Genomic DNA, 27,454 nt, shown 5'->3' with positions numbered 1-27,454 from the left:
TTCAAATGCATATTGGCTTCCCTCTAGTGGTAGCTGAGGCAAACTGAACTAAAACCCGGGGCTCAAAGCTGGTCTCTGCATCAAAAATAGAGTGTTCAACATCTAAGTCTCTATTTTAATGGCTGGAAAGGATGTAGCTAATCTCAAGTTTTGCATTATTTAGATCCTTGGGTTAATTTGAAGTTGTTGTCCCTATAGTGTTTGGGCTTTTTTGAATTTTTCTTGTGTTTATTTTTGGTTAATGGAGTGTGTATGTGTGTTCTTTTCCACAAAAATGAAGCCCTTTGTTTACTTTTACATTTCAAGTTTTTGATGCTTTATGTAATATTTTCTGGCATGAATTATAGAAAACAATGTGTCAATAAGTATTTGGTAAAACTTGAGATTATTCTTATAGGGTTTTTTTTGGTAAAAATCAACATATGCAAAAATATTCAACCTGGATCCGATGATGCCTCTAGATCTAACTAGCAATTTTCAGAAAAGCCAGAGGATGGACAAACATGTTAAAATACCAAGGAGATGTAATCAGCCAGTCGAACTCAGACTGAGAAAGTTCGTAGGACATAAAAGCACATTTTTTCAACAAATACGTTGCAAGAGGGGGAAAAAGGGAGAGAAAAATGGAACACGAAAATTAAAAGATATTTAAAATACAACAATAATTTACCATATCTCATCCTTGTTTGGATCCTGATTAAACAAACACCATGAAAAACCCCTATTTGTAAGATATATGAGACAATTAAAATGTTGACACTACATGTTTGATATTATTAAGGAATTATTTTTAGATGTAATAATGGTATTTTAGTTGTGTTAGTTTTGTTATAAATACAAGCTATTGCATTTTAGAGATTCATCCTGAAATATTTATAAGTGAAATTATATGATATCTGGGATTTCCTTCAAAATAGTCTCAAGGGAATGGATAGATGGGGATGTGGATAGGGTAGATTGGCCATGGGCCTGGTACTGGATGGTTATCTGGGAATTCATGAAACTATTTTATCTACTTTTGAGTATGTTTAAAATTCTCCATAATAAAACATTTTAAAATACCAATAAATTGGTTATAGTACCTTTAATAACAGCTATGCAAATAAATGCCTCCCATCTAACCATATCATTAAACATCATTGTTTTATGGACTACATCCTCAACCCAAGCCAACCTTGCTTTAGGCTTCATGTTGGAGATATACCCTAAACTTGTTGGAGCAGCCCTGAGGAGTCTGACTCTGTCTAAAGTGATATGTTGGACCTCTAAGAAATTGTGTTAGTTTTTCTGGACCTTAATTCTAATATGAACCAAAAGGCCAAGGCTTCTTAGGGAAGACACCATGAAATAAGCTCAAGTTATCCAACTCCTTAAGATTGAATCAACATCAACTTAAGGAAAAGTGAGCAAATATGTAGTTATTGATGCATAAAATATGTGAAGTTTTTTGTTTGTTTGTTTTGTTTTTTGTTTGTTTGTTTTTGAGACAGAGTCTCGCTCTGTCGCCCAGGCTGCAGTGCAGTGATGAGATCTCGGCTCACTGCAACCTCCGCCTCCCAGGTTCACACCATTCTCTTGCCTCAGCCTCCTGAGTAGCTGGGACAACAGGTGCCCGCCACCACGGCCAGTTAGTTTTTTGAATTTTTAGTAGAGATGGGGTTTTACCATGCTGGCCAGGATGGTCTCAATCTCTTGACCTCGTGATCCACTCGCCTCAGCCTCCCAAAGTGCTGAGATTACAGGCGTGAGCCACCGCGCCTGACCATGAAGCATTTTGAAGTTACAGAAATGGTGACAAAGAACAGGCCATTCATGGACCCCAGTATTCACATTCCCTTAGCTCCAGGTGTTCAGTCTTCTCATACAGATATCCCCTCCAGCTCTTTTCCCTTCTCCACCCAACTGACCATGGCCTTCTGCCTTATCTCAGCCCATGGGGAAGGCCAGTCCCCTACCTGTTCCAAGGAGGTTGAGTACTGCATTCTTTACCTAGAGTTTCCCTGGATCCTTGCTCTGAACATACTGTCCCTGTGGACCCAGAGTACTGCTGTCCTGCCAGACTTCCACTGCCCCCTTCTGGTGTAATACTCCTTCTCCCTACTCACAAACAGGGAAGATTGGACCTCCCTGCATCCTGTTGTTGATCTGAAATAAGGATTTAAAACCTAGTGAATAGCTGGTGTAGGCTGCATGTCCATTACTAAGCTGCATGGAGAAAGAAGCCAGAGAACTTGGAAAGAGAAATTACAAGTTCTATCTACTGACAGTTGATTTCCCAATGCCTAAACTTTTAAGGTCTACATTCATCTTACATAGAAGCTGAAGGGTTCTATAGGGAAAACCATAGGGGAAACCTCCCTGCCCTGAAATTTCTCTCCTTCCTAGATGTTATGGTGCCTTTAATATTCCCAGTGGAAATCATGTGGGGTAGGAGATGGCTGGGCTATCTGTCAGGAAAGGCAGGCTTAAGACTTTACCTTCTCTTGGGTATTGGGAAAAGAAAGGTAGAAGGGACTACAAACACTTATACATGCTCTTTTTTAAAACAATTAATTTAAAAACCTCCAGCCAAGCAGGGAAGCTGATAAAACTATCTGTGTCTTCATCAACCATAGCAACCATTCACAGGGATATTCTTATAACTAAAGAGAAAAGCATGAGGAAGTGGGGTTTCCTAACCATAGGGCTTCCTTCCAGGCAGGGTACGAGTGAAGAGGGAGAGTGAGCTAAATGTGCTAAGGCCCCAAATGACAGAAAGGCTGTCCCGAAGGTTATCACATCTGAAGCAGCCAGAAGCCAATTTCAAAGTGGATTAGATTCTAGGATCCAGGACAAAGTAAAGACAGCCCAAATTAAATCTGAAATCAAATGGAGAAAGGGAAATGCAATAAAGAAGAGGATCTCAAGTAACAATCTAGAATATGTGAGAGACCTTTTAAAATTTGCTTTTTTGTGTGTGCAGATAAATTAATCTAGCATAAGGAGTTAAGATCAATTGAACAAATAATAACTTACTAGGACACCCCTGATAAAAGAAAAACTTCAGCCAAATTAAATTTAAAGGAGTTTAATTGAGCAACGAACGATTCACAAATCAGGCAGCCCTCAGAATCACAGCAGATTCACAGAGACTCCAGGGGTGCCTCATGGTCAGAACAAATTTATAGACCAAAAAAAAAAAACACAAAACAAAACAGAAAAAAACAACCGTACAGGAAACGGAAGTGAGGTACAGAAACAGTGAGATTGGTTACAACACAGCATTTGCCTTATTTGAACACAGCTTGAACATTCAGCAGTCTATGAATGGTTGAAGTATGGTCCCTGGGATTGGCTAACACTCAGCTATTGTCACAGGTGCATACTACTAAGTTAGGTTTTCAACTTTGTCTGACTATTAAGCTAGATTACAGTTCATCCACAAGGACTCAAATATAGAAGTATGGAGTCCTTCTCAGGTCATATTTAGTTTGCTTTAACACCTTTCATACTTAACATTCATTTTAAAATTATAGCTTTTGGGTGCCTTCATTTCTAGAAGTAATAGGTATTTGTCAGCATATTTCCCAAACCTAAAAGCAAAACATACAATCCTATAGTGGGTCCAGATTTTTTAAAAATCAAGGTCAGTTTGGGAAATTTCATCCACCGTAGTAATTTGAGATCAAGAGAACATATACCGTTATTGAGCACCTGCTCTTCTCCCAGGCCTTTGTTAAGCATTTTACATTAATTATCTCATTTAATCTCCACCTTGGGAAATAAGCAAAAATTACTCTCACTTTATTGATATGAAAACTAAGGCCTACTGAAATCCAGTGACTTGCCAAGGTCATATAGCTCACAAGTATGATGGTGCAAGAATTTGAACTCATGGAGTCTAGCTCCAAAGCCTAGACACTGAAACCATTTTGCTGCAGAACTAACAAGGATAGATGAATATTTTTATTTGGCAAGAAGAATAGGGAATGTGTATTCTATTCATACAGGATGCCCAAGAATCAGATGTTTACTTAGGGAAGGGAAAAGGAGAATGGAAACAATTGTCCACAGCTCCGCAGTTAAATGCTTCCTAAAACTCTGCTTTTCCTATACTGAACTGTCTGCAGGTGTTACAGGATCCTAACTCTTATCATTCTTTCTCAAGACCTACCTTCTGGGTAACTGCTATTTTAGCAATTGCACCTTGAATCTGAAGACAGTATTCCTACTTCTCTTACCCTTAGAAAAAACCTCACATACTGCAATTTTGAGAACCAATTTAGTCATTTCACATCTGAATGTGTAAATCAAACTTCTCTACTGTTATTAAGAAAAACCAGAGGTGATAGTTATTAACAAACTGCTGTCTGCAGAAAAATGGAATGAAGTAACCTATTCATTGGGACTACATTATTTTTTTCTTTTTGTTGTTAAGAATACTTGCCAGGAAGGAAGAGACCTGAGTTAGAAACTGGAGAGGAAATTCATACCTAGTCACAGTCTCTAGCCTTTATGTAAGCTTAAAAACAAAACAAAACAAAACAACAAAACACACACACACACACACACAAACAAAACAAAACAAAAAACCAAAAACCAGTTTTCTTTTGCTGTTAGGAAAAATAAAAAGACTTGTATATGCTTGAAAAACTATAGAATAAAATAATAATAAATCATAAACAACAACCAAAAAGCACTTGTTTTAAAGTTTAAGCATTAAAGTGATAACATTTTCCTACAGAGAAATAAAAATGGATTATTAACTAATATCCCAAATGGACATATATGCTTCAGTTTAGAGTCTTTCTTACCAGGTGATAAGGCCTGAGGGGAAAATAATCCCTATATCAAGGTGCTGGAGCCAGAGCTGCTGGGAGATAATATCCTGTGAAACCACATATTTTGATTCACTCACAGCCTGGCAGTAAAGAGGAGTGTCTGGAATTTTTAACTCTGGTAAGCATGTAGGTTCATAGTTACAATCTTCAGAACTGGGGTTAGGATCATGAGGGTATAACAAAGCTCCACTGCAGTGGCAAAGGGAGCTGCTTGAGGGACACAGCAGGATCTAATCCTGAGCAGGTACTCTGGCACCATCAACCATGTGATGCCCTTGTTGGACAGGTGTGCTTGCCTCTCACTCTGGGAGTGCCACTGTCCTTCCTGCCCTGCGGAGCTGTCTGTGTGCAAAGTCAATTTTGTTGCACCTACATCTGAGGAACTTGTATCCTTTGCCTGTGTCGATGGAATGCTTTCATCCATCATAGCACTACTACTCTGACGGCCATACTTTGCTCTCGCCTCTCATCCACACAACTCAACCCGTGCCTCCCATGCCTGGGATAGCCAAGAATCCAGACTTTTGTAGGCAGTAGATTACATCTTTATACAAAAAAAAAAAAACAAGCTAACTAGCTGATTTTGAGGGCTGAGGGAATTTAGCTAGACAGCACATTGTAAAATCGGGGACTCTGTCTTACTCATCCTTTTTTTCCCCAGTACCTAACACAGTATCTGGTACATGGTAGTATGTAAGGTTTAGGAGCTAAATAAATCATTCTTGCTTTCCTTCTTAAGTTAGAACTGACTAGTAGATAGACACAGGAATCAGATAGCTGGCAATCAACAGGCTGCTGTTAGCACATAAGTTACCTTTATGCAGATTAGAAAAATCTCCTTTTTTTTTCCTTTGAGCATGTGAATTAGAAGAAAACACCCATTCCTGGAAGACGATTTTAAAGAACTGTCTCTGCGTGGGTGAATTAGAAGGAAGGTACCAGGAAACTGTCTTGGTGTGCAGAAGCTGGGCTGGACTTTAGTCCCTACTTGTCTCCCAGGCCAGTGCCGTTTTGTGGGGTGACTCTGGAGATCAAAGTAGAAGGGAGTTTTTGTTTTTGTTTGTTTAAATTTTGTAAAAGTTGAATTAGAGTATATTGCATGGAGGGCCATCTGATCTTGCATTAATTGAATTTACTTTTCAAAGTAGTAGGATTCTCCTTATAGGGCTAGAACTTGGCCCGTACACTTACCACATAGTACAGAGTCAACCAGGATGCCCTCCCTGGACCAACAGTTGTGAAGAAGTGAGGCCCAGAAAAGCCTCTGTCAAGCTTGCTCAGTTCTTTCTCCTCAAGTCTGCAATAATAGACTTCATTTCTTTCTCTTAGGAGGAATGAAGGAATGTGAGGAGGGAGACCAAAGATATTACAGTAGTTCTTACTCTTGGAATCACAGGAATAGGAGAAAGGAGCTTCTTAGTGGCATAAGTACTCAATTAATGTTTCCTGAATGAGTGGATAAATTTAAGAATAAGCAGGTATGCTATTTATTGTATAAATTTAATTAGGAAAAAACAGTGGTAGAATAGCCAGGAGGAAAGTTTTGTGGGCAAAATGAATATTTTGTGTTTTGCTAATGTGTTGGGAGTATATGAACCATACTTGGCTTGTTATTTGGAGGGCTTGGTTAGACCATGATGCTGGAGATCGGGGGACTGACTACTGAGAGTGGAACAGAAAAGGGCCTTTGAAGAGCTTGAGTGTTCAGAGAATGAGTTGCAAGAGACTCAGGATGTATGGATTTTGGTGGAGAAAGATTAATTTTGATTGGGAAAGATTAATCAACTTGTTCAGAAACCATTCAGAATTGACTAGAGGAGAGGAGATGAGAAGGAGTTAGATCAGTGACTTCTTAGCTTGGGTACCTTTGAGCAGACTCTAGCTCTAGGGGATATAATGATGGGTACTTTTGTTCCTTGAGAGGAGAAAAAAAGGGGCAAACCCATGAAGTCTCCAAATGCTACTTCAGGAGAAATCTTTTCCCTTTTTGGTGTTGGTTACAATGCTGCACACAGGAAAGAGTAAGGAGGTGAGGAGGCTTATTTTGGGGCCTGTTTTTGGAGACTGTGTGTGCTATCTTATTTATTACACTTCAATTACATCACTAATTCATATTAGTTTATCAGTTTAGTGAAGGATTTTGAGGTCCCAAAACATACGAAACAAATGAGTTTTGATGGCGGAGAAACGATCAGCCTTTGGGTGGGGAGTGGATGACACTGGGATGAAGACGGACAGCCAGGAGGTAGGAGGAGAGCAGCACCTACTTTGAGGTACTTGAGTCTATAATTAGTTATCTATTACTGTGTAAATAATTATCCCAAGACTTACTGGCTTAAAATAGCAGTCATTATTTAGCTCACAATTAAGGTATGGGATCAGCATGGTGGTTGTCCTGGCTTAGCTGGGTTTACTCACGAGTCTGTAGTCATCTGCCACTTCCGGATAAGTTGCTGGGTCAGCTAGGGGTTGGCTGGTCCTGTATGGCTTCCCTCAGATGTCAGGTGGCTGTTGGCTAGAGTATCTTGGTTCTCCTCCAGTGGCCTCCGCATAACACTGGACTGAAAATTGCTGGTTTCAAGTTTCCAGGTGCAGCAAGAGAACAAGCCCAAATGCGCAAACACTTTTCAAGCCTCTGCTTCATCTTTGCTAATGTCACATTTGGCAGGTCCTGTGGCCAAACCCAGATTCAAAAGGTATTTCTGGATGGGAGGAGCTATACTGTCGCAGGGAAGGAAATAATCTGAGGTTATTTTTTACCACTTACTCTAGGATCCTAGGCTGAGGTGAGGACTGCAGTTTGAAGCTGATGGAAGAGAGAGGTGCAGAGATGAGGAAGGGTGGGCGATACCAATCATCTTCGTCTACTTCACAGCCTTTCTGGGGCTGTCCTAACGTGGTCTACATGCCATTGTGTAGTGCAAAGAACTCTGGAAGTATCCACAGGCAGATTCAGAAACCACAGTTAGAATCAAAAATCACTGGGGAAGGGAAAAACTAACAGAAGAAAGGAGTGTGGGTGATTAGAGGATACATATCATAAGATAATTTTAAAATGTTGCCCAAGACAGCCTTAACTATTATTCCAACTCAATCCAGTAACCTAGTTCTCATATTACCCTCCCGATATCTGAATGGGAAAACTAGGTAAGGGGATATGATCCAACTCACAAAATTTTGCACAAGGGGCTTGAGGAAACCAGGAACAATGCTTATTGAAGCTGGAACTATACACTGATGAAAAGGTATCATTTCCCTTACTGTTGGAAAAAACCAGGCACATCTTACAATAGGTTCTTTTTCATCAGCTGTGTTGAGAGAATAAAAGGATAATGTCTGTGGCCAATATTACTGAATTGTGCTTGCTAGAGCCTTAATGAGATGATTAATGATCTGAGCAGAGCATCATTCAGATATGGAAGGAGGTAGGGGAATGGGGTGAGGGAGCTGCTTTTTCTTCAGTGAGCTCATCTGTCAAGGGACTGAATTAAGACAGCAAGTGGAGCCAAGGGAAAACCTTGCCTCATTCTCTCCCCATCTGGGCCTCCTCTCCTCTCTTCTGCCCTGCTGTCCTCTAGGTAGTATCAGACCTTGAGGTCTCTGAGTCCCAATTTCTCCTCAGTAAAATGAGGACAATAATCTCTCTCTCTCTCATACTATTGTGCAATCTACCTTAACATCAAGGCCTAAACTTTACACCACTCAGAACTCCTTCACCTCTCATCTTTTTTATTTGTTCTTTTGATTTTATTTTAAGTTGTATTTTGAAATAATTTTAAACTTATAGAAAGGTTGAAAGATAGTGACTCTCATATACTCTTTATTCAGATTTAACAATTTTTGACACTTTGTCACCTTTGCTTTATTGTATTCCCTCTCTCTACACACACACACATACAGACACACACACACACACAAGCTTTTATTAACTATTTGATAGCTTGCAACCATTCCCTCTTACCTCTTAGTCCTTTATTGTATATTTCCTAAGGAAAAAAGGTATCCTCTTACATTACAATAGTACAGTTGTCAAATTTATAAAATTTAACATTGAACTTTTTCCACTCCATACTCCATAATCTATTTTGTAAATTGCCCTAATGATGTCTGTTATGGCATTTTCCCCTGCCAGTACAGAATCCATCATAGGATCCTGCATTGCAATTGACTGTTGCATGTCTTCAGTACCCAAATCTGGAAGATTTCCTTAGCTTTTCCTTATCTTTCATGACAATGATATTTTCAAAGAATACAAGTGATAGAATGTTCATCACTTTGGGTTTGTCTGATGTTGCCTGATGATTAGGCTCAGATCGTGCCTTTCTTGCTGCATAAGACATCAGTGATTTGTACTTCTCAGAGTACTGCATTTCAGGCACATAGTGTCTGTCTGCTCCTCACTAGTGATGTTAATTCAATCACCTCATCAAGGTGTTGTTTGGTTTCTCCACCATATAGTTACTATTTCCCTCTTTCAACCACTAAACAATCTGTGGGGAGACACTTTGGGACATATCCTGCTCCTCATCTAACTTTTCCCCATGGACTTTACATCCACAGATAATTCTTTTCTGAATGAATCTTTATTACAGCAGTTGCAGAGTTTTCTTTGCCTAACCTCATGCCATATTTTTACCTTTCTTTTTCCACAGTTAGTTAGAACCTGGCACCCGAGAACATAATCACATTATTCATTTTCTCAATATTATGATACCATAAAGTAGTTTCACAATTGCTATACCCATATCTCAATGAAAAATAAACTTACTAGAAAAAGTTCAAGATTTGTTTGCAGTTCTTTTGTTGGCCTTAGGTTGTGGGTATATTGTCAAAATCATGTGATCAAAAGTTACTTGCATTGCTTTTCTTTTCCACTTTCTTCTGTATAGTAGTTAGCCTTCTCTACTCCCCAGTGTGGTTATGTATGTGTGTGTGTATGTATGTATGTTTGTATGTATGTATGTGTTTTAGAGATTAGTTCTTGCTGTGTTGCCCTGGCTGGAGCGCAGTGGCTATTCACAAGTGTGATAATTGCCCAGTACAGTCCAAACTTCTGGCCTCAAGTGATCCTCCTGCCTCAGCCTCCCGAGTGGCTGGGACTACAGGTGGGTACCACAACACCCAAGTTTCCATGTGATTATTTAATAAAATACAGCTAATTTGTTACTGTGGTCTATTCAGTTTTAGGGTTTTCCTCTCCCCCACATCATCTTCCCAAATCTAAAATTTCTGGCCTACCATATTAGTTGGCCTGGGCTACCACGACAGAATACCACAGACTAGGGGGCTTAAATAACAGAAGTTTGTTTTTCACTTCTCAGGTGGCTGGAAGTTCACAATAAAGGTGCCAGGAGGGTTGGTTTCTGGTTAGGCCTCTTTCCTGGCTTGCAAATGGTTGCCTTTCACTATGTCCTCACATGGCCTTTTCTCTATGCATGTACTCTGTTGTCTTTTTCTCAGCTCGTAAGGACAATAGTCCTATTGAATTAAGGCCCTACCCTTATGGCCCATGTAACTGTAATTACCTCTTTACAGACCTTATTTCCAAATATAGTCAATGGAGTTGAGGGGTTCAACAAATGAATTTTGCAATGGCACAGTTCAGTCCATACCATCTACTGTCTTTCCAGCTTTCTCATTCTTTCTCCAATGAAGCTCTTGGAACTTCTTTCAAAACTCATTGAGACTCCTGATTCCTTTTGATTTATTTCCTTCCTTGTTTAACTATTTGCATATTCATTCTTTCACAATTCATCTCATCATTCATTAATTTACTTATCCAAAAATTATTTATTAAATGCCTATTAAGGATAATGCACTTTGCCAGACATAGGAGATACGGTGTTGAGGAAGAAAACTGAAAAAGGATATGTTCCTAGGGTTTAGAGTCAACTGAGGGAGTCTGATATTAATCAAAAAGTCAGTCAAAAATTATATTTAAGAAATTTTAAACATGTACAATTACACTACAATTGTGCTTCAAAGAATATACATATAAGAAAGTGTAAGAGGAGGGAAATGATCAATCTCGTGTGGTTGGGGAAGGCATCTCCATAAGATGGTCTTCATGCTGGGATCTAATGGAAGGCTAAGGGCTAAGTGGGGGAAGAAGAAAAAAGTCAAAGGGAGGTGGGGGTAATAGGAAAATTACGGTGACCCAAACCAAAAACCAGAAAGTCCTCCTGAGCTCTCTTCCTTGCTTCCCAGCATCTAATCTGCCACCTAGTCCTATTCATCCAACCTTGTCAGTATCTCTTATCTGGCATATGGTACTCCACATAACCACTTATTTAATTCAGACTCCCGACTGCTCTTAGATTTTTACAGAAGCCTCTTAAATATACTCCCCCCTGCTTTCTGTCTTACTGCCTTTAAATTTATTCTCTGTAGTACACAGAGACCGGTGCACTGTATTCTGTGTTATAAGAAACAGTGTGGCCTTTGGAGCAGAAGCAGCTCTGTCAGTTATATGTCTTTCTGCAAGTAACTTAATTTCTCTAAGTTTCAGTTTTTTTTAAATCTGTAAAATAAAGATAATAGGCCGGGCGCGGTGGCTCAAGCCTGTAATCCCAGCACTTTGGGAGGCCGAGACGGGCAGATCACGAGGTCAGGAGATCGAGACCATCCTGGCTAACACGGTGAAACCCCGTCTCTACTAAAAAATACAAAAAACTAGCCGGGCGCGGTGGCGGGCGCCTGTAGTCCCAGCTACTTGGGAGGCTGAGGCAGGAGAATGGCGTAAACCCGGGAGGCGGAGCTTGCAGTGAGCTGAGATCGCGCCACTGCACTCCAGCCCGGGCGACTGAGCGAGACTCCGTCTCAGAAAAAAAAAGAAAAAAAAGATAATAATACTCACATTTTGTCTGGTTCACATAAAGATTAGATGGATGTCAAAAATGTGCTCGTGCATAGTGCCTAGTCTAGCATCATAATGGGTAGCATTAAATTATGTGCTGGGTGTTGTGCTAAACTGCTTAATACTACCTCATTTATCTTTGGGTAGATTTTATTATCCCCATTTTCCAGATGATAAAATGATGTACAACTTGCACAGAGTCACACAGCAAGTAAAGAATCAAGGAATTCAAGCCCAGTCAGCTGGCTTCCATAACACCTGCTGTTAACCACACAACCACAGCTACTAGGAAAGACAGGGTAAGAAAGTGAGAACATTATCAAAGCTTGCCTCCATTCTTAGCTGCTAGATGAACTTGTACAAGTTATTTAAAGTTTTGAGCATCAGTTATCTGCAAAATGAGGATAATAATACTTGCTTGTAATGTATTAATGGGAGTTAAATACGAATGAATTGTATAAAGTGAATGGCACCCATTAGCACTCAATAAAGGATATCTATTATTCTTGTTATTTCTAGGTTAAAAATATAATCCTCTAGCCACTCCGTTTAAACATCCTGTTATATTCCCTCGGCTTCAAGGAGAACGCCCACACTCCTTATCATGGAATACCAAGCCTCCATTACTTGCCTCCTCCCCTCATCTTCCAGCTTGAGCTTTAAGAATACAACCGCTGTGGTTCCCCCAAAGTGCACGGCTCTCCCATAAATCTCTACCTTTGGAAGCCTGCTCTCTTGGCCTGGAAAACTGTCCTTCCTTCTCTTGCTCCTATTCCAACATTAGTCTTCTGGCTAACTCTCATTCTTTAATCCTTGGATCTTCCCCTCCGCCCCCCCCTTTTTTTTTATAAAGCCCTCAATCATAGAAAGGATGTCCTTTCTCACATGCTGTTGTAAGTGTGCAAATCATTTCACGATTGTTTACTCATCTTTTTTCCCTGCTAGACCGTGAGTTGTTAGAGGGTAGAGACTTTAATTTTGATATTCCAAGACTTAGCAGGGTAGGCAGGCAATGAATGCTTGATGTGTGAGGACTAAACGCAATAATTAGAGGTATAGAATCTGGTTCTTAGCAGGTGTTCAATAAATATTACCCAATGTTTTAATAATTTTTGTATAAAATAATATTTATTATATGTTCTATTTTAATAATATTTATTATTTATGAATTATTTATATTAGTGTAACGTTTGTGGCTTAGCATTCTGTTACCCTTTGTTTCCTTGAATGTATTTCAGAATTTTCATGTTTCATGAAGTCTCTCTAGTTTGTTCTATATTCTTACTTATTATCAAGTAGAAGTCATTATAAAGTGATTCTTCATTCTGCTTGCTTTCATTATTATCCAAAGTGAAAGTCTCCAGTTTTTGGATTTTTTTTAAGCACACTCATAATCAAATGCAGTGTCTTTTGTTAAGTTGTTAACTGACCTAAAATATGGGCATTTCCACTAACTCAAGCTGAGAAGAATCCATGAGGATTCTGCAGAAAAGACATAAAGAAATAAACATGACAATCAACACAAAGAAAGTTGGAAATCCTTTTAGAGGGGTACCGTTTGCCAATGTGACAACATCTTCTCTTTTGACAAAGATTCAGTGCTGGCAGCCCCTGCTGGGGAGAGGGTATAAGAGGAAGAGAGGAACTACAGGGACACAATTTAAATGTTTTGACAGCTTAGTCAAAGAAGTGAATTGCCGCAGGCATTTGCACATTTAACCCCTGCTGTGACAGCTACAATTCTTTCTCTCACTGTCTAAATCCTACAATCAGCTCTTTGGAAAGCTAAATGTCGCATGTCTAACACAAAAAATAAATGAAAAAAACAAGCGAAAAAAATTATGTAAGCAAGAATTGAATATACTCAAATCTCTGTTGGTGGCAGAAATTTACCTTAATTTTCTTACTTTCATTTTTCATTAGCCATATCCTAGAGTGCTAGAATTCTGTGCCTGATTCTCTTGGGTCTCATGTGTAAAATTTCAACAGCACATTCTGGCAGGATGAACAGTTTTAATGGTGAGTAATATGATTATGACATGCTTCAATTTAGTTCCAAAGTTTACTGAGCTAGTCCTTCATAATTCATAGATGCTTCTGCTCTTTTTTGTCAAAACGGTGCTTATGGGAAGAGGCAAGTCAATCAACAATAAATTTCTCATTGTTGGAACAAGGCACTTTTTTTTTTTTTTAGAACGGTAGGAGCTCTCTGTCTTTGTCTCTGTTTCTATGTCTCTTTCTTCCTCCCTCTGCATCCCCCACCCCCATCCTTCAAATCATGGCACATAACTAGAAAAAGAGCAAGATGAATAAAGGAAAAGAGGAGTGTGGTATTTGGGGCATTGACTTAACACAGCATTTCATTCTACAAGCAAGATTTATGTTGGTGGACTGACTATTGTTTGAAATGAAATCCAGTGGCACTAAGTTTTTGGCAACATTAAAAAAATCTCACCTCACAATTCATAATCACCTACTGCTCTATTAGGTGCAGGGAAGAATTTAAGAGATAAAAAACAATGTCTACATGCCCTGTTCCCCTACAAATGAACTAGGCCAGAGTGTAGAATTCAGGAATTAAAATGCCTATTTTAAAATGTATGAAGCTTATAAGAGTTTTCATGGATAAACAAGGCCAACATGAAATCACTTAAAATGTATCCTCTTTTTGAAACGTTGTACTTCATTATATTATAAAATCAGTTGTAAATTTCTTGAGAAGTTTGATTTCCAATAAACTGCAGTGTTTTCCCTGGTCTTGTATTACTGTTATTCTTTCTAGTGACTTTTCCTTTAGAATTACTAAAATCCCATGATTTACTCCTACTTGACTTTAAAACAGTTAAGAAAAATAACTCAAAGTGTTGAGAATTTAGAGAAATCAAGCAGTTCAGAGTTAAATAGAAAGTATGCATTGTTTTGCTTGTGAGATTGGCAGTTTCCATTAGATGATTTCATGGAGTTAATTTGAATTTCTTGCCTTCTTAAAATTGTAAGACAACCACATTCTTAGGCACCTGTTTCTAGCAGTACATACTTGCCTTTAAATCTCTTTTCATTGTAATGAACAAGTAAATCTCTGTAAGCACTTAACTCACTACTGGGGAAACATTTCTGGAACAGTTCGTTATGTGTCACAGCTAGGGTCAACACTCAAATAATGGATGAGAACAATACCAAATATTTTCAGTGGGGACTAATTAAGAGGTAAGTAGGAGGAATTGCATGACTACATGGTGTAGAAATAGGATTTTAGAGGATGGGAATAATAGTGGCAAAGGTCTTTTTTTCTTTTTTTTCTCCACTTTCACAACTTTCATAGTTAAAAATCTTTGGCAATGTTGGGGCTCAAAAAACAATACCCCAAAGTAAGGTGCTTTGGTATGCTGATTGGTGCTTTAAACTCAAGGAGATTAGAAGGCCTCTGAAGCAAGGTTTCTATGATTTGCTCCTGCTCTCCTGTCTCTCGGTTCACTTTCTCCCCCAAGCAAGTCGTAGAAACTAGAATTCCTCTTCCCCAAGGTAAGCCATAGAAACCAGACCTTCTTTCCTCCAAAGACAGCTACAAAATCTAGAAATATTATTCTAACCTTCCACTGGTTTCCTGTTTAGGAAGGAGTTTGCGATATAGAAATTCTCTGACTTGCTTTGTCTGATCGTAGGCCGTAAGACCCTCCTTCTAGAGAGGTCTTGTCCTATACCTGGGTTGAAGGAATGCTACACAGAAAGGCCAAGAAGAATCTGAATGGACAGCCTTGTTGGTTTTCCCACCTCATTATGTTACTGTTAGATCACTCCCTTTTTGTCTAATCATATTTCTACATGGCTGGCCATTCTTCATCAAATCTAAGCATAAAAATGGACAGTTTTCCCTCGGTCTTCCGGTCTTCATTTCTGAAGGCTCCTGTGTCACATAACACTTTGATTAAATAAATTTGTTATGCTTTCTTCTTAACCTGTCTTTTGTTGCAGGAATGACAGCTGTAACCCTTATGATGGATGAGGAAAGTGTCATGCGAGTCTGTGTGAAGAGACCACCAAACAGGCTTTGTGTGAGCAATAAAGCTTTTTAATCACCTGGGTGCAGGCGGGCTGAGTCCGAAAAGAGAGTCAGCGAAGGGAGATAAGGGTGGGGCCGTTTTATAGGATTTGGGTGGTAGGTAAAGGAAAATTACAGTCAAAGCGGGGGTTGTTCTCTGGTGGGCAGGAGTGGGGGTCACAGGGTGCTCAGTGGGGGAGCTTTTTGAGCCAGAATGAGCCAGGAAAAGGACTTTCACAAGGTAATGTCATCACTTAAGGCAAGGACCAGCCATTTTCACTTCTTTTGCAGTGGAATGTCATCGGTTAAGGCGAGGCAGGGCATTTTCACTTCTTTTGTGATTCTTCAGTTACTTCAGGCCATCTGGGCATATATGTGCAAGTCACAGGGGATGCGATGGCTTGGCTTGGGCTCGGAGGCCTGACAAAAAGGTATCATCTTTTCCACTCTTACAGCCTCAAAACTGTCTCTAATAAATTGAACTCCAGCAGGGGTTTTGGAAATTGAATGTTAAAGTCCATGGCTACAAATTTTATCATCTTTATTTCCAAACGTTCTTTTCTTCATTTTGTGCCAGGGTGGAAGGGAGTATTTACAAAGACTCCTGAAGAACTGTCAAAATGTGTTCACTCATTTATTAATTCCTTCGTTTATATGGCCAGTTGAGCTTCTCTGGAATGCTCACATTATATTAGCTGCTAGTCAGTACTTTGCCTTCAGCTCACTTTCCAGCTTTGTAAACTAAACTGGGGTGCAGTGGGGTGAAGTGGTTAAGTGTGATGATGAAGAAAGAAAATTAACATTTTCAGGGGCTGGTAGAATAATTTGGTGTGTGAAAGTTTTCTCAGTGTATTTTGTCAAAGACAATTTATAATTGAAAGTGCTGAATAACTTTGGGACCTCTCTATGCTTTTGGAGGACAATGGATAAGTCTCTGTTAATAGTAACTCTAATTTGAATATTTCATTTGAGTTTCATTTTATGATATAAACATAGGTAATTTGTTTTGTTTTTTAAAGCGGTTTATTAATTTCAACACTATGGATTCAAGCTTGGGATGTCTCAATTATTGTATATAAAAGCTATATTAATACTGATTCATCTCTGGAGATTGCTCCCAATAACTTTTAGAATTTTCCATATTAACAATAAAAATAATCAAATGTAAGTTTATAACTACTTTATTCATTTCTAACAAATAAAAATTGTGCGCCAATGATACGCCAAAAGTATCCAAAGATGAATAAAACTGAAGCCCTGTTGGAAATATATACATGACACACTGTAAAGTTTTTTTAAAAAAGCAAGTTGCTAAGTTACATGTGGTGCATAATCCCATTTGTGAATAACAAAGTACGTATATATGCATGGAAACATATGTGGGACCAAGTTGTTAATAATTCTTTTTTTTTTTTTTTTGGTAGAGACAAGGTCTCACTATGTTGCCAGGGCTGGTCTTGAACTCCTGGCCTTAAGCTCTCCTTCCATCTCAGCCTTCCAAACTGCTGAGATTACAGACATGAGCCACAGCATCCAGCTAGATTCTCACGCCTGAAGGATATAGCATTGCTGGCTGCTGGAATCACCTCACTTCTCTGGGAACTTTCCTTTCTCAAAGAATTATTTTCTATAGTCACAGACATATTACAAATTTCTACCCCTCCCTGACCTCAGCTAGTGGACTTAAGGGAGGAGACCACCCCTCATATCGTCTTATGCCCAATTTCTGCTTCCAAAGAAAGAAGAAGTAAAAACTAAAAGGCAGAAATGAAATCCACAGGCAGACAGCCCAGCGCCACACCCTGGGCCTGGTAAAGATCGACCCCTGACCTAATTGGTTATGTTATCTATAGATTACAGACATTGTATAGAAAAGCACTGTGAAAATCCCTATCTTGTTTTGTTGCAATCTAATTACTGGTGCATGCAGCCCACAGTCACGTACCCCCTGCTTGCTCAATCAATCACGACCCTCTCACAAGCACCCCCTTGCAGTTGTGAGCCCTTAAAAGGGACAGGAATTGCTCACTTGGCGAGCTTGGCACTTGAGACAGGAGTCTTGCCATACCCCTGGCCTAATAAACCCCTTCCTTCTTTAACTCTGTCTGAGGAGTTTTGTCTGCAGCCCATCCTGCTGCATTTCTTGATTCCCTGAAGGGGAAGCAAGGTGATTGGCAGATGGTTGAGGCAGCTCCTTAGGCGGCTTAAGCCTGCCCTGTGGAACATCCTGCGGGGGACTCTGACCAGCCCAAGCGACACAGATCCTGAGAGTGCTCCCCGGTAGGCATTTGCCCCTGTGGGACACCTCGCCAGAGCAGTGTGTGGCAGGCCCTGGTGGAGGATCGATGCAGTGGCTGAACACCGGGAAGGAGCTGGTACTTGGAGTCGGGACATCTGAAACTCGGTAAGACTAGTCTTGAGAACTTGCCCACTCCATTTGAGTGGAAGCGTGGCCTGATCACCCACGGGGTGCCTTTATCGGCACTTTGGTTTGGTTTTGGTTTTGGTTTTGACTTAGTTTGAATTGACAGGATTGGTCTTGGGAACTTGCCTACTCCATTTGAATGGAAGCGTGGCCTGAGCACCCGTGGTGTGCCTGTACCCGCACTTTGGTTTTGGTTGTTGACTTGACTTGGATTGCTTGATACTTTGGTTTTGGTTTTGTCCTGGCTTAGATTTCTTGATACTCTGATTTTGGTTTTTGATTCTGGTTTGGAGTAAACTGTAAAAGTGTGTGTGTGCCCTTTTTAACTGTTCTTTGTTTTGTGTTGTGCGTGTGGTGTGAGCATGGTGTTTCGTCTCGAGGAAACATGGGTGAGGCACAAAGTAAGCCCACCCCACTAGGAACTATGTTGAAAAATTTCAAAAAGGGATTTAAGGGATACTATGGAGTCACCATGACACCAGGAAAACTTAGAACTTTGTGTGAGATAGACTGGCCAGCATTAGAGGTGGGTTGGCCATCAGAAGGAAGCCTGGGCAGGTCCTTTGTCTTGAAGGTATGGCAGAGGGTAACCTGTAAGTCCGGATACCCAGATCAGTTCCCATATATAGATTCTTGGTTACAGCTAGTTTTGAATCCCCCACAGTGGTTAAGAGGACAGGCAGCAGCAGTACTAGTAGCAAAGGGACTGTTAGTTAAGGAAGGTCCTCACTCCACCTGCTGAGGGATGTCGGCACCAAAAGTCCTGTCCGACCTAACACTGGAAGAATCATGGCAGGAACCGGTAGCAGCAATACCCCCTCCTTATCGGGAGGAAGGGCTCCCCACCCCTGAGCCCACAGCACCTCTACCTCCACCAGATGACCACACCCCTAGACCACCCAGAGTAGACAAGAGAGAAAGTGAAGCCACAGGAGAAACTCCTCCCTTGGCAGCTCGCTTACGGCCCAAGACTGGAATCCAAATGCCCCTGAGAGAGCAGCGACACACTGGGGTAGATGAGGATGGACACATGGTGGAAAGGCATGCCTTTATGTATCAACCTTTCACCTCTGCTGACCTCCTCAATTGGAAAAATAATACTCCATCTTACACTGAAAAGCCCCAGGCTTTAATCGACTTGCTCCAAACTATTATACAGGCTCATAACCCTACTTGGGTTGATTGCCACCAGCTGCTCATGTACCTTTTTAATACAGATGAAAGGCGAAGGGTGCTCCAGGTGGCAACTAAGTGGCTAGAGGAGCACGTTCCAACCGATTACCAAAACCCCCAAGAATATATAAGAATCCAACTGCCAGGAACAGACACCCAGTGGGACCGAAATGAGGGACCAGATATGGAGAGGTTAAGATGGTACCTTCAGGCATTAATAGAAAGCCTAAAGAAAGGGTCTCAAAAGGCTACAAATGTAAATAAGGTCTCTGAGGTCATCCAAGGAAAAGAGGAGAGTCCAGCGCAATTCTATGAATGACTGTGAGGCTTACCGTATGTACACTCCTTTTGATCCAGATAGCCCTGAAAATCAGCGCATGATTAACATGGCCTTAGTTAGTCAAAGCACAGAAGATATTAGGAAAAAATTCCAGAAACAGGTTGGGTTTGTGGGTATGAATACCCCATAGTTACTAGAAATAGCCAATCAAGTGTTTGTGAATAGAGATGCAACAAGCTGCAGAGAAAGCCGTAAGGAAGGCGAATGCCAGGCCAGGTGAAACGCCGACTTACTGGCCACAGCCGTTAAGGGAATTCCCCCAAAAGGAGAGGGAAAGGGGAGTTCAGGGAAGAATACCTAGTCTAATCGCCCACACTGGCAACATAACCAGTGTGCCTATTGTAAGGAAATAGGACATTGGAAAAATAAGTGTCCCCAACTGAAGGAAAAGCAAGGTGGTTTGGAACAAAAGACCTCAGATAAAGATGAGGGAGCTTTGTTCAATCTTGCTGAAGGGCTATTGGACTGAAGGGGACCGGGCTCAAGTGACCCCAAGGAGCCCATGGTCAGGATTACAACTGGGGGCAAGGACATTAAGTTTTTGGTCGATATTGGTGCTGAACATTCAGTAGTGACCATCCTGATCGCCCCCTTATCCAAGAAAACCATTGATATAATTGGAGCAACAGGAATTTCCATTAAGCAGGCTTTCTGTCTACGATGGACCTGCTCGGTGGGGGGACATGAGATAGTTCATCAGTTCTTGTACATGCCTGCTGTTCCTTGCCCTTGCTGGGAAGAGACTTGCTTAGCAAGCTGAGAGCCACCATCTCCTTTACAAAACAGGGCTCTTTACAGCTAAAGTTACCAGGAACAGGAGTTATCATGGTCCTTACAGTCCCCTGGGAAGAAGAATGGAGACTTTTTCTAACCAAGCCAGGCCAAGAGATAAAATCAGCTCTAGCTAAGCGATGGACCTGAGTATGGGCAAAGGATAACCCTCAGGGACTGGTGGTCAACCAAGCCCCTGTACTCATAGAAGTTAAGCCTGGGGCCCAACCAATTAGACAAAAGCAGTATCTGGTTTCCAGAGAAGCTCTCGAAGGAATCCAGGTTCATCTCAGGCACTGGAAATCCTATGGAATTATAGTTCCTTGCCAATCTCCATGGAACATCCCCCTCCTGCCTATCCCTAAGCCAGGGACCAAGGACTACCGGCCAGTACAGGACTTGTGCTTAGTCAACCAAGCTACAGTGACTCTGCACCCAACAGTTTCTAACCCTTACACATTGTCAGGGCTGCTGCTGGCTGAGGACAGCTGGTTTACCGTCTGGACTTAAAAGATGCCTTCTTTAGCATCAGACTAGCTCCTGAGAGCCAGAAGCCATTTGCCTCTCAGTGGGAAGATCCGGAGTCAGGTGTCACTACTCAGTACACTTGGACCCGGCTTCTCCAAGGGTTCAAGAACTCCCCTACTATTTTCGGGGAGGCCCTGGCTCGAGACCTGCAAAAGTTTCCTGCTAAAGACCTAGGCTGCGTCTTGCTCCTGTATATGGATGATCTTCTGCTGGGACACTCCACGGCAGTTGGGAGCGCAAAATGGACTGATGCCCTGCTTTGGCACCTGGAGGATTGTGGGTATAATGTGTCCAAGAAGAAAGCTCAGATCTGCAGACAGCAGGCACGCTACCTGGGATTCACTAGTCAGAAAGGGGAGTCCAGCCTGGGGTCAGAAAGAAAGCAGGTCATCTGCAGCCTGCTAGAACCTAAAACCAGAAGGCAAGTAAGGGAATTCCTAGGAGCTGTGGGGCTTTGCAGATTATGGATTCCAAACTTTGCAGTACTAGCCAAACCTTTGTATGGGGTTACAAAGGGGGATGACCGGGAGCCTTTTGAATGGGGCCTCTACAACAGCAAGCCTTTTGTAAGTTAAAGGAAAAACTTATGTTGGCCCCAGCCCCAGGACTACCAGATTTGACAAAGCCCTTTACACTCTATGTGTCAGAAAGAGAAAAATGACAGTTGGAGTTTTAACCCAGACTGTGGGGCGTTGGCCAAGGCCAGTGGCCTATCTCTCAAAACAACTAGATGGGGTTTCCAAAGGCTGGCTACCATGGCTAAGGGCCCTGGCAGCAACAGCCCTGTTAGCACTGGAAGCAGATAAACTAACCCTTGGGCAAAACTTGAATATAAAGGTCCCCCCATGCTGTGGTAACTTTGATGAATACCAAAGGACATCATTGGCTAACAAATGCTAGATTAACCAAGTACCAAAGCTTGCTATGTGAAAATCCCTGCGTAACTATTGAAGTCTGTAACACCCTAAATACCGCTACCCTGCTCCCAGTATCAGAGAGCCCGGTTCAGCATAACTGTGTAGAGGTGTTGGACTCAGTCTATTCTAGTAGACCTGAGCTTCGGGACCAGCCATGGGCATCAGGAGACTGGGAGTTATACGTGAATGGGAGCAGCTTCACTAACCGACAAGGAGAAAGATGTGCAGGATATGCGGTGGTAACTTTGGATGCTGTCATTGAAGCCAAACCTTTGCCACAGGGCACTTCAGCCCAGAAGGCTGAGCTCATTGCTTTAACTCAGTGAAGGTAAGATGGTAAACATCTACACTGACTCTCGATATGCCTTTCTAACCCTCCAAGTGCATGGAGCATTATATAAGGAAAAGGGTCTGTTAAACTCTGGGGAAAAGGACATAAAATATCAACAAGAAATTCTACAATTATTAGAGGCAGTGTGGAAACCTCAGATGGTGGCAGTCATGCACTGCAGGGGACACCAGCGAGCCTCCACCTCAGTGACCTTAGGAAACTCTGGAGCTGATTTAGAAGCTCGAAAAGAAGCATCTACCCCTTACCGGGCATCAGTAGTAGCCCCCTTTCTCCCTTAAAAACCTGACTTGGTACCTACCTATTCTAACAAAGAAAAAGATTTCTTCCACACAGAAGGGGGGCAAGTAATAAAAGGAGGATGGATCAGACTGCCAGATGGGAGGGTAGCTGTGCTGCAGTTACTGGGAGCCACAATCGTATTGCCCATGCATGAAACCACTCATCTAGGTCAAGAGTCACTTGAAAAATTGTTAGGCCAATACTTCTACGTCTCACACTTGCCAGCCTTTGCCAAAGCAGTAGCACAACATTGCGTTACTTGCTGACAGTACAATGCGAGGCAAGGCCCCACTGTTCCACATGGCATACAAGCTTATGGAGCAGCTCCTTTTGAGGATCTTCAGGTGGATTTTACAGAAATGCTGAAATGTGGAGGTAAAAAGTTATTTGCTGGTTCTTGTGTGTACTAACTCGGGGTGGGTGGAGGCTTATCCAAAATGAACTGAAAGAGGTAACTCGTGTCCTTCTCTGAGATCTTATTCCTAAGTTTGGACTGCCCTTACGAATTGGCTCGGATAACGGGCCGGCGTATGTGGCTGACTTGGTACAGAAGACAGCAAAAACATTAGGAATCACTTGGAAGCTACATGCCACTTACCTACCTCAAAGTTCCGGAAAGGTGGAGCAAATGAATCGGACTGTCAAAAATAGTTTAGGGAAAGTATGTCAGGAAACAGGATTAAAGTGGATACAGGCCCTTCCTATGGTATTGTTTAAAATTAGATGCACTCCTTCTAAGAAAACAGGATACTCCCCTTATGAAATATTGTATGATAGGCCTCCTCCTATACTGTGGGAACTTCCAGGCACTCCCCGAGAGTTAGGTGAAATTGAATTACAGCGACAGCTACAGGCTTTAGGAAAAATTACACAAACAGTCTCTACTTGGGTAAATGAGAGGTGTCCCATCAGCTTATTCTCCCAGTTCACCCTTTCTCTCCAGGTGATCGCGTGTGCATCAAGGACTGGAACGTAGCCCCTTTGCAGCCACGGTGGAAAGGACCTCAGACGGTTATCCTGACCACCCTCACGGCTGTAAAGGTAGAAGCAATCCCAGCCTGGATCCATCACAGCCGTGTGAAACCTGCAGGTGATGAAACCTGGGAGGCAAAACTGAGCCCGGACAACTCCTGCAAAGTGACTCTGAGGAGGACGACAAGCCCTGCTCCGTTCACACCCGGAAGCTGACTGGTCTACACACAGCCGAAGCATGAGGAGAATCATCGTAGGACTCATTTTCCTTATAATTTGGACTTGTATAGTAAAAACTTCCACTGATTTTCCCCGCATGGAAGACTGCTCTCAGTGTATACATCAGGTTACTGAGGTAGGGCAAGTTAAAACAATCTTTCTGTTCTATAGTTACTATGAATGCCTAGGAACTTTACAAGGAACATGTTTATATAATGACACTCAGTACAAGGTATGTAGCCCAGGAAATGACCGACCAGATGTGTGTCATGACCCCTCTGAGCCTCCCATGTCAATACTTTTTGAAGCAAGATTAAGGACTGAAGACTGGTAGAGACTCATAAATGATACAAGTAAAGTATTAGCCAGAACAGAAGAAAAAGGGGTCCCCAAATGCATAATCTTGAAATTTGATGCCTGTGCTGTCATTAACAGCAATAAATTAGGAAGGGGATGTGGCTCTTTTAGTTGGGAAAAAGGCTCTATGACCGATAATAAGTACATTTGTCATGAATTAGGACGGTGTGGAAATGAATGTGGATACTGGTCTTGTGTCATTTGGGACACTTGGATAAAAAATGAAAAGGTTCCAGTCCACCTTCAGAAAGGAAAAAATGGCCCTTCCTGTACTAAGGGACAATGTAACCCCTTAGAGCTAGTAATAACCAATCCCCTTGATCCTCGCTGGAAAAAAGGGGAGCGTGCGACCTTAGGAATCGACGGGACTGGACTAGATCCTCGAGTAAATATCTTGGTTCAAGGAGAAGTTTACAAACACTCTCCTGAGCCAGTGTTTCAAACTTTCTATGATGAACTAAATGTACCAGTACCAGAAATTCCAGGAAAAATGAGAAATTTGTTTTTGCAATTAGCCGAGCATGTAGCCCAGTCTCTCAATGTCACTTCATGTTATGTATGTGCAGGAACTGTAATAAGAGATCAATGGCCATGGAAAGCCCAAGAATTAGTACCTACAGACCCAGTTCCTGATGAATTCCCAGCTCAAAAGAATCACCCTGATAATTTCTGGGTCCTAAAAGCCTCAATTATTGGACAATATTGCATAGCTAGGGAAGGAAAAGAATTCATTTGCCCCGTAGGATGACTTAGTTGTCCGGGACAGAAATTGTATAAAGGTACCACAAAAACAGTCACTTGGTGGAGTTCAAATCAAACAGAGAGGAATTCATTTAGCAAATTCCCAAAGTTGCAAACTGTGTGGACCCACCCAGAGTCCCACTGGGACTGGACAGCCCCCACTGGATTGTACTGGATATGTGGGCATAGAGCTTATGCCAAATTACCTGACGAGTGGGCAGGTAGTTGTGTTATTGGCACTATTAAACCATCTTTCTTCCTACTGCCCATAAAAACAGGCAAACTCCTGGGCTTCACTGTCTATGCTTCCCGTGAAAAGAAAAGCATAGCTATAGGAAATTGGAAAGATGATGAATGGCCCCCTGAGAGAATCATACAATATTATGGGCCTGCTACTTGGGCACAGGATGGCTTGTGGGGATACCAGACCCCTATTTACATGATCAACTGAATCATACGATTACAAGCTGTCTTAGAAGTAATCACTAATAAAACCGGTAGAGCCTTGACTATTCTGGCCCAGCAAGAAACTCAGATGAGAAATGCTATCTATCAAAATAGATTGACTCTCAACTACTTGCTAGCAGCTGAAGGAGGGGTCTATGGGAAATTTAACCTTACTAATTGCTGCCTACACATAGTTGATCAAGGGCAAGTAGTTGAAGACATAGAGATATGACAAAACTGACACATGTACCTGTGCAAGTGTGGCATCCATTTCCAAACACGGATCCTGGGGCCATGTTTGGAAAATGGTTCCCAGCGCTAGGAGCATTTAAAATTCTTTTAATAGGAGTTATAATAATAATAGGAACCTGCTTACTGCTCCCTTGTTTGCTACCTGCACTTCTTCAAATGATAAAAAGCTTCATTGCTACCTTAGTTCACCAAAATGCTTCAGCACAAGTGTATGATATGAATCACTATCGATCTGTCTTGCAAGAAGACATAGGTAGTGAAAATGAAACTGAGAACTCCCATTAATAAAATGAGTGAGAGTCTCAAAAGTGGGGAATAAGGGAGGAGACCACCCCTCATATCATCTTATGCCCAATTCTTGCCTCCAAAGAAAGAAGTAAAAACTAAAAGGCAGAAATGAAATCCACAGGCAGACAGCCCGAGCGCCGCACCCTGGGCCTGGTAGTTAAAGATCGACCCCTGACCTAATTGGTTATGTTATCTACAGATTACAGACATTGTATAGAAATGCACTGTGAAAATCCCTATCTTGTTTTGTTCCGATGTAATTACTGGTGCATGCAGCCCCCAGTCACGTACACCCTGCTTGCTCAATCAATCACGACCCTCTCGCACGCACCCCCTTAGAGTTGTGAGCCCTTAAAAGGGACAGGAATTGCTCACTTGGGGAGTTCGGCACTTGACACAGGAATCACTAATAAAACCAGTAGAGCCTTGACCAGGAGTCTTGCCAATGCCCCCAGCCGAATAAACCCCTTCCTTCTTTAACTCGGTGTCTGAGGAGTTTTGTCTGCGCCTCGTCCTGGTACAGACTAGTGGACATTAGAACTAAGGAGAGCCAAAGTGTCGTCTGGGTTGAACCAGTTTAGATTTTCTCTAATGGGGTTTTAAAATCGGGACGCAGAAATGCACATGAGTTGGTAAATTTGCTGGAGCAGAGAGGCACAGTGTTTGGTCCTCAATGTTAGGAGCAGAGAAAATTAGGCTGGGGCTGGAGGAAAAGAGAGACTATTTCCTAATGTCTTTCCAATTCTTGGACTCAGCAATGCAAATCTTACTGTACTTTCTGCCTTTAGTTCCTAGAATTTTTTCTTTTTAAATAAGAAAGCTTTCTATACTCAATCTATTTTGAGTGAAATTTTTGGTAATTCAGAGAAATTTCACAGTAGGTCACTCATTTCCTCTTTTTGAAACTTCAATCCTGCTGCTCTAAAGTAACTTTCCCTAAGGTTGATATGTGATATCTGTTCAAATAAACCCAGCTTTGACCTCCAGATAGAAATACAATGTTTGTGGTTTCAACATATTTTAAGACCACAATTTCTAAGCAAAAATTTTTAGAAAAATTTCACATTTTTGCAAGTCCTAGACAGAACTAAAGAAACATTTTTATTTTCAAATATAAGTGAATCAGAAATGACATTATTTCATCTGAAAAATAACAGGTAATATTTTCTTCCCCTGTTAATGGTGGAGAGTGTCCAGGTTCTTGGAGTTTTGAACAAAGAATTGGACAAAATGCACAAACAAAGCAAGAAGGAATGAAGGGTTTTATTGAAAATGAAAGTCCACTCCATGGTGTGGGAGCTGGCCTGAGCAGAGGGGCTCAAAGGACCTATTACAGAGTTTTTGTGAGTTTCAATACCCTCTCCCTGGAGTACGCCCTGTGTAAATGAAGAGGATGAAGTAAAGTTACAAAGTCATTTACAGTATACACCCTGTGGAGAGGCTATTTTGTGTTACAGCTGCGGTGTGAATTGACCTTATGTTTCCTGCCTCCAGACCCATTTTCCTCCCCCACCCCTATACGGTTTATTGTATAATGAGTTTACACATTTCAGAATCTTACCTTGTCTTTCTACTCTGCAACTTCGTGTTTGGAGACAGGCCCTCGCTTCTCACTCTGTTGCGCAGGCTGAAGTGCAGTGTTGTGATCACGGCTCACTGCAGGCTCAACCTGCCTGGC

At 41.5% G+C, this 27,454-nt stretch overlaps 1 protein-coding gene across 1 annotated transcript in view; it reads left to right on the top strand.

The window, feature by feature from the left end:
• Window positions 1-26,204, top strand: part of LOC119619973 (uncharacterized) — a 37,505-nt gene extending 11,301 nt beyond the window's left edge. Inside the window, exons 2-4 of the mRNA XM_037986508.2 lie at window positions 15,649-15,728; window positions 17,140-18,119; window positions 23,444-26,204. Coding sequence (XP_037842436.2) covers window positions 15,649-15,728; window positions 17,140-17,190 — 131 coding nt within the window. The 3' untranslated portion in view covers window positions 17,191-18,119; window positions 23,444-26,204. The remainder of the gene's footprint in view (window positions 1-15,648; window positions 15,729-17,139; window positions 18,120-23,443) is intronic.
• The last annotated feature ends 1,250 nt before the right edge of the window (window positions 26,205-27,454 follow it).

Source organism: Chlorocebus sabaeus, chromosome 7 (genome assembly GCF_047675955.1).
Source record: "Chlorocebus sabaeus isolate Y175 chromosome 7, mChlSab1.0.hap1, whole genome shotgun sequence".
NCBI classification, from domain to species: domain Eukaryota; kingdom Metazoa; phylum Chordata; class Mammalia; order Primates; family Cercopithecidae; genus Chlorocebus; species Chlorocebus sabaeus.
The sequence above is the reverse complement of the archived record's forward strand: the minus strand, read 5'-3'. Positions and strand labels throughout refer to the sequence as shown.